Source organism: Sciurus vulgaris (genome assembly GCF_902686455.1).
Source record: "Sciurus vulgaris genome assembly, chromosome: 3".
Taxonomy (NCBI): Eukaryota; Metazoa; Chordata; class Mammalia; order Rodentia; family Sciuridae; genus Sciurus; species Sciurus vulgaris.
The window spans coordinates 2089369-2103476 of NC_136463.1; the positions used below are offsets into that span (position 1 = coordinate 2089369).

Here is a 14108-nt window from a genome sequence, read left to right on the forward strand (position 1 = left end):
AAGCAGCAGCTCTGCCTCAGCCTGGTGGCCAGTTCCCAGCGTGCTCCCTCTACAGCAGTTCACAAAGCACTTGCCATGCGAGGTGTTCCGCCAAACCAGGTGCTTAGGGGCCCTTAAGGCAGACTCTTTAGAAGCAAAAAATCAACTCTAACAGATATCAGGATCTCAGTAAAAATCAGAACTTTTTTCTTTAAACATTGATTAAAGGTACTTTATTTTTTAATATTTTTTCAGTTGTAGATGGACACAATACCTTTATTTTATTTATTTATTTTTATGTGGTACTGAGGATCAAACCCAGTACTTCACATGTGCTAGGCAAGCGCTCTACCACAGAGCTACAACCCCAACCCGAAAAATCAGGACTTTACAATAAGCACCTCCCTTAAAATGTTTTAGTAAATCTCATTGAAGTGCAATGTGAACGTGAGCACCATCTCCCACACAGGCTTCCCATCTTACCCTGGACCCCACACATCCTGTGCACACCCTCTACACTCCAACCAGCCAACTCTTCCCCCTTCCAGACGCAGCCAGGTCCTGCCTCCTCCAGGGAAGCCCTGTGAGCAGGGGTTCCTCTTCTGAAATCCTATTCAGCTGCTGCTGAGTGATGTACAAAGCCCTGAACAACTGCACAAGTGTCTCAGGATCAGGACCCTGTGCCAGATCCACCAGGCCGATCTGCAGGTGTACTTTACGATTCTTTCCAGGCTACAGATGGGTCTACACCTTTACATTTCCACAGAGGAACTGGTACAACACAGGGCACTTACAAGGTCAATAAGTAAAGCAAGAACAGGTCAATACCCAGCTGCATGACAAAACAGTTGGTGTGCCCACAATTGCCTAGCACCTACTGGCACCCGCGTTCCTCCACAGGCAAGAATGCAGGATCCAGAAGACTGCCTGGCTCCAAACGTGTGCTCCACTCTCCACCAGGTAGGTGACCCTCAGCAAATAATTTAGCCTCCTTGCCTCAGTGTCCGCAGTGTGAAATGAGCTGCTTGATGGTACTGTTAGGGCAGCTAAAGGGCCTGTCATATGGAAAACCTAAACAAGGCCACACACACAATGTACTACTTAAAACTACACCACGCTTGCTGTGTGTGACTCTCCAGAAGCAGGAAAGACCGTAAGAGCTGGGAGGTGACTGGTGTGGGGGACAATCCAGTTCTCCAGTGAAGTGGTGGCTTCCTGGCACACATCTTATTGTAATGCCTCAAATCTTAGAAGGGCAAGGACCTCAAAAAGGTATTTGTGGGGCTGGGAGATAGCTCAGTCAGTAGAGTGCTTGTGTTGCAAGCTCAAGTCCCTGGGTTAGACCCCCAGCACCACAAAAAAAAAAAAAAAAAGTATTGTTAGAAGGGCTGGGGGTGACGCCAGGTGCAGTGGCCATGTGTGTAATCCCTGCTACTCCAGAGGCTGAGGCAAGAGGATGGAAAGTCCCAGGCCAGACTCAGCTATTTAGCAAGACTCTGTCCAAAAGAAAAAAGGAAAAAGGGCTGGGAATGTAGTTCGTGGTAGAGTATTTGCCTAGCGTACCCAAGGTCCTGGATTTAATCCCCAGCACCACAAAAGAAAAAGGAAGCCAGGTGTGGTGGTGCACACCTATAATCCCAGGGACTCCTAAAGCTGACACAGGAGGATTGCAAGTTCAAAGCCGGCCTATGCAATTTAGTAAGACCCTGCCTCAAAATAAAAAATAAAAGGGCTGAATATGGCTCAGTGGTTAAGCACGCCTAGGTTCAATCCACAGTACCAAAAAACAAAGAAGAAACTATTAAAAATATATACAGCTGACCCTCCATATCCTCAAATTCTGCATCCACAGACTCAACCTTTCAGATCAAAATAGTCAAAAAAATCATCTCTGCTGAACACATACAGACATTTCTCCCCATCATTATGCCCTAAACAATGCAGCTGAATAATTATTTACACAGTCCTTACATTGTGTAAAGCATCATAAATAACCCAGAGATGATTCTAAGTGCACAGGAGGATATGTGTGTGGGTGATCTGCAAATACTAAACCATAGGTAGACACTGAGCTTCCTTAGAGTTTGGTACCCACACAGCAGGGAGTGGTCCTGGAATCAATCCCCCTGCAATCTGACTGCAATTCAAAACTGCACACACAGCATGACCCTGGTCTCAGGGAGTGGAAAGTCCTGGTTCTCTAAACAACATCCACTTGTTATATGGAATAAACGACTGAGTGTTGGGGTGGTGGCAGTGCTGATGATGGGAAGCAAGGACAGGTCAGGGCACAGAGTCACAGGGGCAGGTGGGCAGAAACACCAGCTTGCACACGAGCAAGGGCAGCGTCTCCTAGGAGGCCTCATCAGGAGAGAAGGGGAGGCCTGGCTCTGGCTCTCACCCCCTGCCTCTGCTCAGCCTGCCGCCACCTGAAACACCACCCCTCTAGCTCATTCTAGTCTCTTCCAGGTACTGTGTCAGGGCTCCTCTGTCCACCCTCCTACCCAGCTGCCAGTGTCACTCACACCCTGCCTCCTGCATTGTGTCCTCCTCTTCCCCAGGAAACTGATAATGCCTGAAGAGCAGGAGCTATTGGTTGGGAGAGCCTAGTATGCACAAGCTCTGGGTCCCATCACCAGCACATACATACACACAAATCAGGAAGTATTCACCAACATATCTAGCATGGTGCCTGGCAAATAGCAGGTTCTCAATAAACAGTAGCTGAACTAAATGCCACCAATTTCCTGTGTTACTCCACCTAAGTACAGAGATTTTCACCTCCCCCATGATGACTCCCCACTACACCCGTATGGGAGTTCAGGCAGGGGCCTTGTGCACAACAGGGACTTGATGAAGTCCCGTAAGCAGAACTCTTTAATCATCACCTTGTCAATAAACTACAGATGAATAATTAATTGCTGCATTGTGCTTTCTACTTGACTTTTTACAAAGATTTTTTTCTCTAATAAAAGTTCCTCAAGGGCTGGGGATATAGCTCAGATGGTAAAGTGCTTGCCTCGCATGCACAAGGCCCTGGGTTCAATCCCCAACACCCCCAAAAAAAAAAAAAAAAAAAAAAAAGTTCCTCAAGGTCCATAAAGATGTCTTATGACCCCTTATGTCCCACACCACCCCAGGTTCCATGCCACACTCTATATGTAAATGATCCTATGGTGTTCACAAAAACAGTGATCTTGGGGCTAGGGCTCAGTGGTAGAGCACTTGCCTAGCATGTGTGAAGCACTGGGTTCGAATCTCAGCACTATATAAAAATAAAAATAAAGGTTTACCCACAACTAAAAATATGTATATTTTTTAAAAAGTGATCTTCCCACAAAACACTGACAAAACCTGATCCTCATTCTTAACAGTATAAACTAACAGCACAGGTTTGTGCATTTCTTTGTACATATAGTTTACCTTAAACACCAATGCAAATAAATATCAGCTCCTTCATTGATTTCCCAAGAGGCATGCAGACTTCTGTGCACACCAGGCTTGAGCAAGTGAGCAGATGAGGATCAGGGAGCAGCTTCTCGCTGATGGGTAAGGGCAAGACAGCAAGCATGAAAGGGGAAGAGCCAGCACGCCCTGTGGGAAGACTGCTCTGGAGCCACCTCTGTGCTCAAGGTTCCCAGCGTGCAACCGATGCCACAAACACAGACCTCTCCATGTGACTTCTTCTGCTGAGGTTCTGCCAACAGCATGCTCTGCCAGGAGCAAAACACAAACCCAGCACCCAGACGATGGCTGCCAGATTCCAGGCCTGCACAGGGAATGCACAAGATGAGCCCGGAACCTCCAGCTGTGCAGAGTAAGCAAGTGCTCAACACTGGCATGGTGAAAGGGCACCAAGAGAAGTTAGCAAGGACAGGAACGAATCAAAGACCAAAGGTGAGGATACTGAGACCCACAACATCATGTTTTCTGGTACAATGCTCTGAAAAAGGCACACTGCTACCCAAAATGTGAAACCTCAATCTTAAGATAAAGAGATGTGGACAAACTTAAATTGGGGACATTCTACAAATATACTCTTTAGAAATGTCCAGGTCTAAATTAATGAGACAGGAAGTACAGCAGTGAAGTCAGTTGCAGTGGCCCATGCCTGTAGTCCCAGCTACTTGGGGGCTATCACAAGAGGATCACTGAAGCACACAAGTCAAAGACCGGTCTGAGCAGTACAGGGAGACCACATCGGGAAAGGAAAGGAAAAGAAAAGCAGGGCATAGCGGTGGGACTGAGGACAAGAGAAGATGGAATGAGAGGCTGGAATTAATTGTAGGTGGAAAGTCCCAGAAATGCTAAACACAGTGATATACTTTGGATCCTAAGTGTCCCCCCAAAACCAGTGCTTATCCCCTCTTGGTGCTATTGAGAAGTGATACACTTGTGGAGGCGGCTTAATGGGAGTTCTTCCAGTTACTGGGGCATGCCCTCAACAGGGACACTGGGGCCCCACTCCTTCCTTTCACTGCCCAGCCGTTCTGGTGGAGCAGCTTTGCTTCTCCGAGGGCTCCAGCCATGGTGTGCTGCCTTGCCACAGGCCTACAAGCCCGAAGTCACCTGATTGCGGACTGGATTATCTCAGGACAGAAAGCAACTCACTACACACAGCAACACGAATGCATCCAATGACACTGAACTGCACACAGAAAAACAGCTACAACAGCACACTGGCCGCAGCAGGGAAGACTAAGGTCAATGAATTGTAAGAAAGGCTGAAAACTGCATATTCAAGTAGGCTACATTGGATTTAAAAGATTCCATACTGGGCTGGGGATATCGCTCAGTTCACAGAATGCTTACCTGTCAAGCACAAGGCCCTGGGTTCAATCCCCAGCACCACCAAAAAAAAAAAAAAAAAAAAAAAAAAACGATTTTATACTCTATGACTAAGCCTGGAAGAGGCAACAGGGACAGAATTGCTAATAAAGGGACATTATTGGGACAAACAGCAACATTTTAATGTGAACTACCGTTATTAATAGTATTAAATACCAATGACAAATGTCCTGGTTTTTACAACTACACTGGGGTTGCATAAGACAATGCCCTGTTCTTAGAAGACAACTGTATTTAGGAGTAAAAAGAGACAACGTCTCCAACCAGCTCTTCAATGATTCAGGGAAAAAATGTTTTCACATACAAAAATAGGGAATCATACATCAAGTGAGGTAAGAGATAAACAACCAATCTGCATTAAGAGCATAAGGAAATTCATTATGCTATCTGACAAATTTTCTATAAATTTAAAATTACACCAAAATTTAAAAATACAAAATGGTACTAGTTGAGACAAAAATCATCTGAACAAAGTATGATGTCTGGGTAAAATTAAAACCTGTTATCAATGACTGTCTCCCCGCCAGCTGTTTCCTGTTCTGCCTCTAAAGGCATGAAAATTCTCTGCAGTCACACCTTCCAGTGCCTGACAACTTCAGGGTTTAAGAACATGTTATGACATCAATGCATAATGCCAATAATTTACCAGGAATGGCATTTTCTATGTATTTAATTAAAAGAAAAAGGCTCAAACTTCACTCTGCTGAAAAAGTACGGTAGATGACCCAAGCGCATTTCTGGTGTGTCTGGAGAAAAGGGGAGAGTTGGCAACCTGAAGACACTACCCACATGCAATCCACACGTCACCTTGTTAAGACTCTAGCTTTAGCATCCTACAGGGCGATAATGAGGAGGAAGCATTCATATCCATTTCAGGCCTCTTCCACAGCACGTTGCTCAAAATGGAACATGGCACATTTTTGTAAAGCAGGTTTTTTTTTAATCTAGGTGGATGGTTTTCTTTCACTCCTGAGACTCACAAGGTAAGGAAAGTTCATGTTTCAAGTTCAGTGGAGAGAGCAACAAGACCACCAGATGTGGTCAACTCCTTGTTCCCAAGTTCTGCCCACTCTGTAATCCCCACATTCTGGCCAGACTCTAGTGATTCTACCTTCTCCAAGTCTGCAGAATCCATGTCCCGTCCTCCGGCCTCACTGTGGCTGCCTCTTTTCAGATCGTGGTCTCTAACCTGGAATACCACAGCTCCCTCTCCACTTGGGGTCACCTCTCCCCTAAGCCTCCACTCTACCCAGAGCGCGTGAGAACAAAAACCACATTTGGCATCCCCCAGCTTACACCCAGAAGCAGCTCCCCATCCGCCAGCACACTAAGTCCCTGGCTGCTGAGTTCACTGCTGGTCAGTGTGAAAGTTTTGTATTTTACAAAAGTACATCTCAGATGATTTCCTACTTAACATAAAACCAAGGTGCTCCTGGTAATAGCGTCATTTTCCCTGCAGACACCATAACCAATGTGTGTATCAGTGTACTATAATTAGCTGCTGGCTCATCTCTGTCCTCCTGGGCACAGCATGCTGCAAGTGAAGTGAAGACTTCTGTCTGCCTCCTCACCAGACTGGGTTGATTCTCCCCCACACAAAGATCCAACTGGGTAGCAAGCAGTGGTGTCCCATCTGGACACCCTGGAAGTCTGGAGCCATTGGAGGCCCTGCCTGCACTGCACTGTAAGGCCACATGGCAGGCAATGCCTCTCCAAGACACTGGCTCTCCCAGCTCCAAGTCTGGCGCTCCCAACAGTTTCATAAGCAAAGAGAGAATGGAAAGAGTGCAAGTGATTAGGTCTTTTGGGCTCCAAGCAAAGGTCAGTTTGAGTCACCGTCTGACATTTTACCCAAACATCTCATCTCCTTGGTTTATGTCTGATGCCCACTCTTTTAACCATGTTCACAACTCTCAAACTTCTGCCAGCAGCCCCTTTACATTCTTAAAGATTCCTGGAGACCCCAAAGACCTTTTTCCATGAGTTAATATTTATCATCATTTTCCATTTAAGAGTAACTTTATAAACTCATTATATATCAAACAATATTTCTATAAAAAAAATCTTCAGAAATTGCTACAGTGGGCTGGGGATATGGCTCAGCAATAGAACACTTGCCTAGCACACACAAGGTTATAGATTCAATCAGTAGCACCACTATATATATATATATATATATATTTTTTTTTTTTTTTTTTTTTTTTTTTTTTTTTGCTAGTGAGACAAGTGGCACTGCTACATTCTTTCAAATCTTTTTACTATGTAACTACAGAAAAGTCAGCTAGATTCTAACATTTGCTTCCACTTCAATTTGTTATGATATGCTATTTTGGTTAAAGTATAGGAAGAAAATCTGACCTCAATGACACGTGGTTAGAAAGGGCAAGAGTATCAGAATGTCCAAACACCTGAGAGCATTCTCCTTTGAGTTTTATCAACACTAAGTAGGAGTTTCTTAAACTTTTGTTGCAATTCATCTGAATAGGACATAAAACAGAACATACATCAATATGTAAACATATCAGTGAATACTAAAATCCACTGGTCTTTGAATGGATTACTTGCCTATGAATGATTTTGTATTATTATGGATTGGTCATTTGGAAATACTGATTTACAGAATTATGCAGATGTTTTCAAATGTGGACATATTTCATTATACAGCAGTCAAAAAATCATATGCATTAATATCACCGTGTTCTCATCAGAAGAGTCTTTTAGTATCAGGGAGCTGTGGGGCTCACAGGAAGAGATACAAGTTTCCAAAACTCTAATTTTCATTTCAAAGCTCAAATTCTTCTCATTGGCAACAAATATTGCCAGTTGTTTTCCTTAAAGTGACAGTTCACTTGGTTCACATTTGAGCATGTACCTGCCAACTGTCAAGCCTGATGTCTACAACAGGCCTATCAGCCCTCCCTTGGAGCACATAGTGTCCAGGGAAGCAGCAGCTGGCCAGGCCTGCAGCCTCAGCCCCTCCTCCAAATAGCCACAGGACTCACATGCAGCAGAAAGGTCCTCATGCCAAGTATTAAAAGGTCATGGGCTCCAGAGTTGAGATTTAATTATTTTCACTGTTTTATCATTGACATTCTCACATGAAACTAGACTTTTCTTCAACATAAGTGCATGGCAAAGAAGACAGGATTCATGCTAAGATGCCACAGTTTTACTGTCACTTCTGCACCATTGATGCCAGAATCAGCGGGGTGTAAAAGACCAATAATGTCTTCTATTACCATGAGACAGTCCTGACCCCAGGAACCCTAGGCACACAGGGAGCACACTGCAAGCACACTGGGCTAAGCTTCACCTCCAGCATCGTTCCCAGTCTGCTTAACACTGGTCTCCCATTTACTTCCATATCGCCATCACCACCAAAACTATTCTCCCAATATATCTTGTTTAAGACCCCATGACATCTCCACTTTTTAGCTGAAACATTATAACCATTTTCTGTTTTGCTTTTTTTCAACTAGGCTTTGTTTCTCAAGTTCTGCTTTCTCTCATATAACCTAGTGACTTTAGGCAAGTCATATAAAGCCTTAGTTTCCTCATCAGTAACAGAGATCATGATCCCTAAGTAACTAACCTTTGTATACTGTTCACTTTTCCAACTGTACATTTTTTTTTTGGTAGTACTGGGAATTGAACCCAGGGCCTCACACATGTTGGTAAGGACTCTATCACTGACCACATCCTCAGTTCTTTTTATTGTTTAATTTTGAGACAAAAATTTACTGAGTTGCCAGGGTAGTCTCAAACTAGCAATCCTCTTGCCTCCATCTTTTGAGTCATTGGGATTACAGGTGCGGCCACCATGCCTGGATCCTTCAGTATGATTTTGTTGCATCCCTATTATGCACCAAGCACTGTACCATAGACTAGTAAAGAGTAGGAAGTATGGAGGATGTCAAGAGAAATAGTGATCACAAATGGCCATGAGTGTCTGGGTAGCTGCTTCAGATGGGGCAACCATGGAGGAGGAGTCAGGTGTACAAAGATCAGAGGGAAGAGAATCCCAGGTGTCACTATCCAGGAAACAGAAAAGGCAGACAGGCACCAGACATGAAGGCTTTGTGAGTCAGGGAGAAAAATGTGCATTCTGCCCCAAACTCTTAGGAAGCCAGGATAACACCAGGAAGGAAATAACAGAATCTGATGTACACCTTTAGAAGAGCCCTTGACCACTAGGTGCAGTGCAAGAATCAGGATGCAACTACAGTCACCCAGACAAGACGGTGGAACTTGGGCTGGGACCACGGTAGGGAGACAAAATGAAGCTGTCTAATGTAAGATTTGCTTTGGAGATAAAGTTAATAAGTTCTACAGATGAAAATGATTGGGGTGATGGAGAAATGATAAATTAATGGGATTACAGTGTGGCCTCCATGCCTGGATCCTTCAGTATGATTTTGTTGCATCCCTACTATGCACCAAGCATTGAACCATAGACATAATGATAAACTCTAGATTTACAGTTTGAATAACTGAGTGGGTGGCAGTTGTGGCATGTTATAAGGGGAAACTAAGGCAAAAACGGAGGTTAGAGCTGAAGATGGGGTCAGAGCATCATGGGCAGGGAGACGGCATTAAAATCATGGCCCTGGTAAGGCCACTCATCAGAACTGGCCAAGTCCCCAGCACTCCCCATTAGTTAACATACAACAAGGACTCTGAGGAGGAATTTAGAGTCTCAGAAAGACACTGAGGCAAGTGAGCAAAGAACTCCAAGAGGGATAGAGTGGTCAACTGTGTGGAAAGCTGTCAAGAGGTCAAGAAGGTTAGGACAGAGAAGGGACCTTCAGATTCAGCAACAAAGACCATGTGGACAACAGTCCCAGGGGAGCACAATAGAGCCTCCCAGAGCAGCTAAGGAGAGGACTCAGCGAGGGACCAAGGAAGGGCGATGCAGTACAACTCGGCCTGCCCCTAGATTGCCCACGTGTTACTTTAATTTGTCTCCTCTATCTCCTCCAAGCCTGCTCACAGGACAGCTACAAAGCAATGCATCTGAGCCTAGACACATGAAGACAGAACACACCTGCCAGTGATCCCACCCACATGTACACGTCTATGAATGGCCTAACATGCATGTAATGTTTATCAACAGTCCCACGCACATGCAAACAGAGTGCAACAATGGTTTATTTCAGAGTGATAGCTTTCAGGCCTCCAATTCCACCCCACATCTTCCAGGCAGAAGATCCATCCGAAACCAGTTATCCCCACTTGCCCACTTTCCAATGGAAAAACAAGCTGTAATAACTATAAATTATTGTAGCAAAACACAAATGGGGAAGATACATATATTTATGTATCTATTTAGCTATAAGTCTACAAATGATTCATTTTGAACTGTAATTTACATATGTCCAGTTATTTATAAATTACAAGCCAAAAGCACTATTGATACGTGTATACATCATTCAGTATACACAGAATTAACCAAAAAACAAATGAATTGGACAATAACAATATCAAACTAATGGTAACTTAGTAATTAAAATGTGATAATAGAGGTATCTAAAAACAAAGACAAGTAATCCTAGTTAAGAATGAGCATGTGCCTTAGCTGGAAGGTTGGCAGATGCTGAGGGGCAGGAAAATCTCTTGGGATTGTCAGTCAACTTGGGGAAGCTATCAACTTTAGGAATCTGTAACAAGGACACTAACCAGGACATCAGTATGTAATCAGTAACACATATATAAAAACTATATGGAATCGCATATCATTCTCAGGAAGAAGCATAAACTGAGCTCACACACAGGGCAGTGAACAGTCACCAGGAAGTGGTATGTGTGGCTACTCATACAGCACAAGCAGGCACACAGATGCTGCTTTACAAGGCCTTGCCCTACCAGGTTGCAGGAGCCCCAGCACAGGTTCACCAAGAGGCCAGGCTGATCACAATGGCCAGAGTCAGACCTGCTCCAGTCATTGCAATGAAAAAGCAGAAATCACACATGGGTAACCCACTGGCCAAAAACTGCCCCACAAAGAGGGTGTGTTCTGCCTATAGTGTGCAACTGCTTTTGTTTTATAATATCTGAATTAGTACCAAGATTGCAAAACTGGACAAAAGGAGGGTGGGGTGATAACCAAGGCCCAGCTGCCCCTTTAGCTATGGCACATAAGCTCCAGAGCTGCAATGTTCCCACTTTCCAAAAATTGATCAAATACTAGGTCAGACATCTGCAGTCATTTACCTTTGAATCTGTGCCATTATTCCTAAATCTGGCCTGTTTCATTCATTCATGCTATCTGCAAACTCTTAGTATCATTTGGATTTGCAATCTTTGTCCTAGTAGAGCATGCTGAAAAGTTCTTCTCATAGTCTACCTGAGGAAAGAGACTACACGAACTCTTTAAGACACCAAACTCTCAGTTAAAAATGTTAGCTGCTGATTTTCTGCTACGTTGCAAAGATCAGAGACAGCAAACTTTCTCACCTGCTCTTTTCCAAATAGCAATCTGGGTAGTTACTAAGATTCACAGAATCTTTATTTTTCTTAATAAGAGCTTCTTAAGGGATGTTGACGATTTATAAATTAATGTTTAAACTGAAAGATCAAAAATACCCATTAATCAGTTTTGAAAAAAGTTTGAGCATAGGTTTAGCATAGCAAAAGGAACCACATTTCAAAAGAACAACATAAATAAGCTCTTCGAATTGAATGGAAAAAAAATCAAAGAGTTGCTTTAAAATACATTTCTTTTCATACATGCATAGCAACCACAAAGGTTTTTAACTATATGATTAGTACTAGAGATGTCCATAAGAAGGACTTTTACATTTCACAATGACCAATTTTATTCTTTAAGCTGCTTTTGGATGAAACAAATTCTCCTAACCTTTTAAAGATAAGCCAAAACAACAAATAAAGCACTGGTTAAGAGTGACCGGCTGGCTAGAATTACCATCAACATCATGTACTTAAAAAAAAAAAAAACATTCTCTATAAATATATACATAAGCCTAGAGCAAGCCACACATTTTAAACTAGCTTCTCCTTTTAAACCACTGAAATGTTCACACAAATAAAAGCAAACCAGGAGAAAACAAATCATAAAAAGACAAATCGTAAGTGTATATAAGTGAGATATATTATCACCCTTTTGCTTTGGAGACCAAGGAATATATGAAGGTTGATGAAAGGCAGATTCAACAAGATTGGCTATTCCTACCACCTGCTTGTAGTCACTGTTCACATTCCAACACCAGAAGAACCCCTAAGACCTGAACTCAAATTCCAACCCACCATACCCCAGGATCCCTAATTTCCACTGAAGTTACAACAACAAGAAACCACATACAGGGAGTAGATTTGTTTAGAAGACTAGGATGAAGCTCACTGCAACTTTAAACGAAGTTTGCATTAATTTGTTACCAGCTGAACATTTTCCTGTAATCTTGTTTTCTGGCCTAACTATACCAGACTTCTGCACTTCACCCCACCTGAACACACACACAAAAAACTAACCTAACCATGAGTACGAAAATTATTTCCCAAGTTGTTTTGCCTCTAAGTGTTGAGAGCAATAAGTATATCAAAGAACATGTAATACTTGAAAGCTGTATTTTTTTAATTTGCTTAATTTTTATTGTCTCAATTAACATTTCGTTTCAACCCAGTGAATAACAGCTAACCAAAAAATAGACTTTTCCATTTTCAACCAAAAATCGGAGTCAGAAATAGTTTTTGCTTTTTAGTTGATTTGCAACACGTGGTGGGAAATAATGTCGGCACTTTCTCAGTGACACTCTTCTAGGTCTGAACTTTCTTCCCTGGAAAAACTACCAAGTCCAAGGGGCGCCGTGGGAATCCACTTACCCGATCCTTCATCCTCCAGCTCTGAGCTAAGGATTTGGAGCCTTCGATTTTCTCGCAGTGCCTCTTTTTCATAAAAGCCAGAGGCAAGTTCCAATCTGTAAGATCGGCCTCGTCTTCCTCCCCAAGTCCCAGAAGGGGCGACTGCAGCATTTCGGACTCCATCAGGGGGGGAGGGGGCGGGGGAGTCCTTGGCAGCAAGCGCTCGAGAACCTCCAGCCTTAAAAACTAGTGTGTACCAGGATTACCGAAATAAGATACAGAGACGGGGAATCGGAAAAGAAATGGGTGGAGAGTTTACGGAGATCCTTAATCAGCAAAAAGTCCGGGACCCTTTCTCTAACTCTGCGCGGGAAGTCGGAGTGGGGGAAGAGCCGGTGGGAAACTGGGCAGCACAGACGCACGCACGCCGGGGTCCCAGGCCGCGCGGGCTCGTCCGAGGCTCTCTGCTCCCGGAGGGGCTGCGAGCCCAGCTGTCAAGGGCCGAGAGACTTCAGGCCTCGCGATGACCCCGCTCTCGGCCTCCAACGCCTGGCAGACCCGAGGACGGGGACCGGCAGGCCGCCCGCCCTTGGTGCCGGTTCCCCGACTGCGCTGACCCGACCGAGGTCTCCGCCCGAGGAGAACAGGCTCGGCGCGCCTCGACTCTCGTGCGAGCGGTCTCAGCCCTGCGGGTCCCGCACTCGCCGGAGCTGCTGCGGCCGGAGCCAGGACCGGCCCATCGTGCTCGCCCGCGGCCGGCTCCTCAGCCCCGGGTCCGCGCGACCTGGCTGGCGCTGGCCTTCGGCCCCTGGCTCTCTCCTACCGGAGGGCGAGTCCCGAGAAGCGGGCGACACCGACCCACGGAGAAAACGGGCAACCAGGGCTTGCTGCGCTAGGGGAGTTTTGCCCTCTGGCTTGGAGCTACAGTGAAACTCCTCTCATCAGCACATCAAGGAGGACGCCATATTGCCAAGGCCCGGCGTGCACCGCGATCTACGGCGTGGCCGGCGGGCCACGCTTCTTGGAGCGTTCGCGCCGCGCTTCCCAGAACGCCGGCGAGCGTCCCGCGTTCCCGCCCGGTTACCCCGGTTACCGCGGTGCGGCTTTCGCTGGTTCACCGCCGTTTCTTCTGCAGATGCGAGCTGCGACAGTCAGCCGTACGAGTGAAACTATGTCGGTTGAGTTACTTCTTTAAAAAAGACTTTTATTATTACAGATGGAGCTACACGCTTTAAATTAAAGAAATCGACCACCTTGCGTTTTCCAGGTTTTGAAAAGGCAGCAAAAGCCTCAGAAACAACCATTGGTAACATCATAAAAGATTGTTTTTGGCATACAGTACCCTCCACAGTGTCGATCAGACTTTCTTTTAATTTTTCCATAGAAAACCAAGTGAAAAAATTGTTATAGGATACAATTTTTTTTGTTTGTTTAATCCATCTTATTTTCTAAGCAGCTTATTCTTA

General features: G+C 44.7%; 1 protein-coding gene across 1 annotated transcript in view; it reads right to left on the reverse strand.

Moving 5' to 3' along the window:
- The window catches only part of RPTOR (regulatory associated protein of MTOR complex 1), a 346921-nt gene extending 333279 nt beyond the window's left edge, over positions 1–13642 (reverse strand). Inside the window, exon 1 of the mRNA XM_079133423.1 lies at positions 12664–13642. Coding sequence (XP_078989549.1) covers positions 12664–12825 — 162 coding nt within the window. The 5' untranslated portion in view covers positions 12826–13642. The remainder of the gene's footprint in view (positions 1–12663) is intronic.
- Positions 13643–14108: the final 466 nt, after the last annotated feature.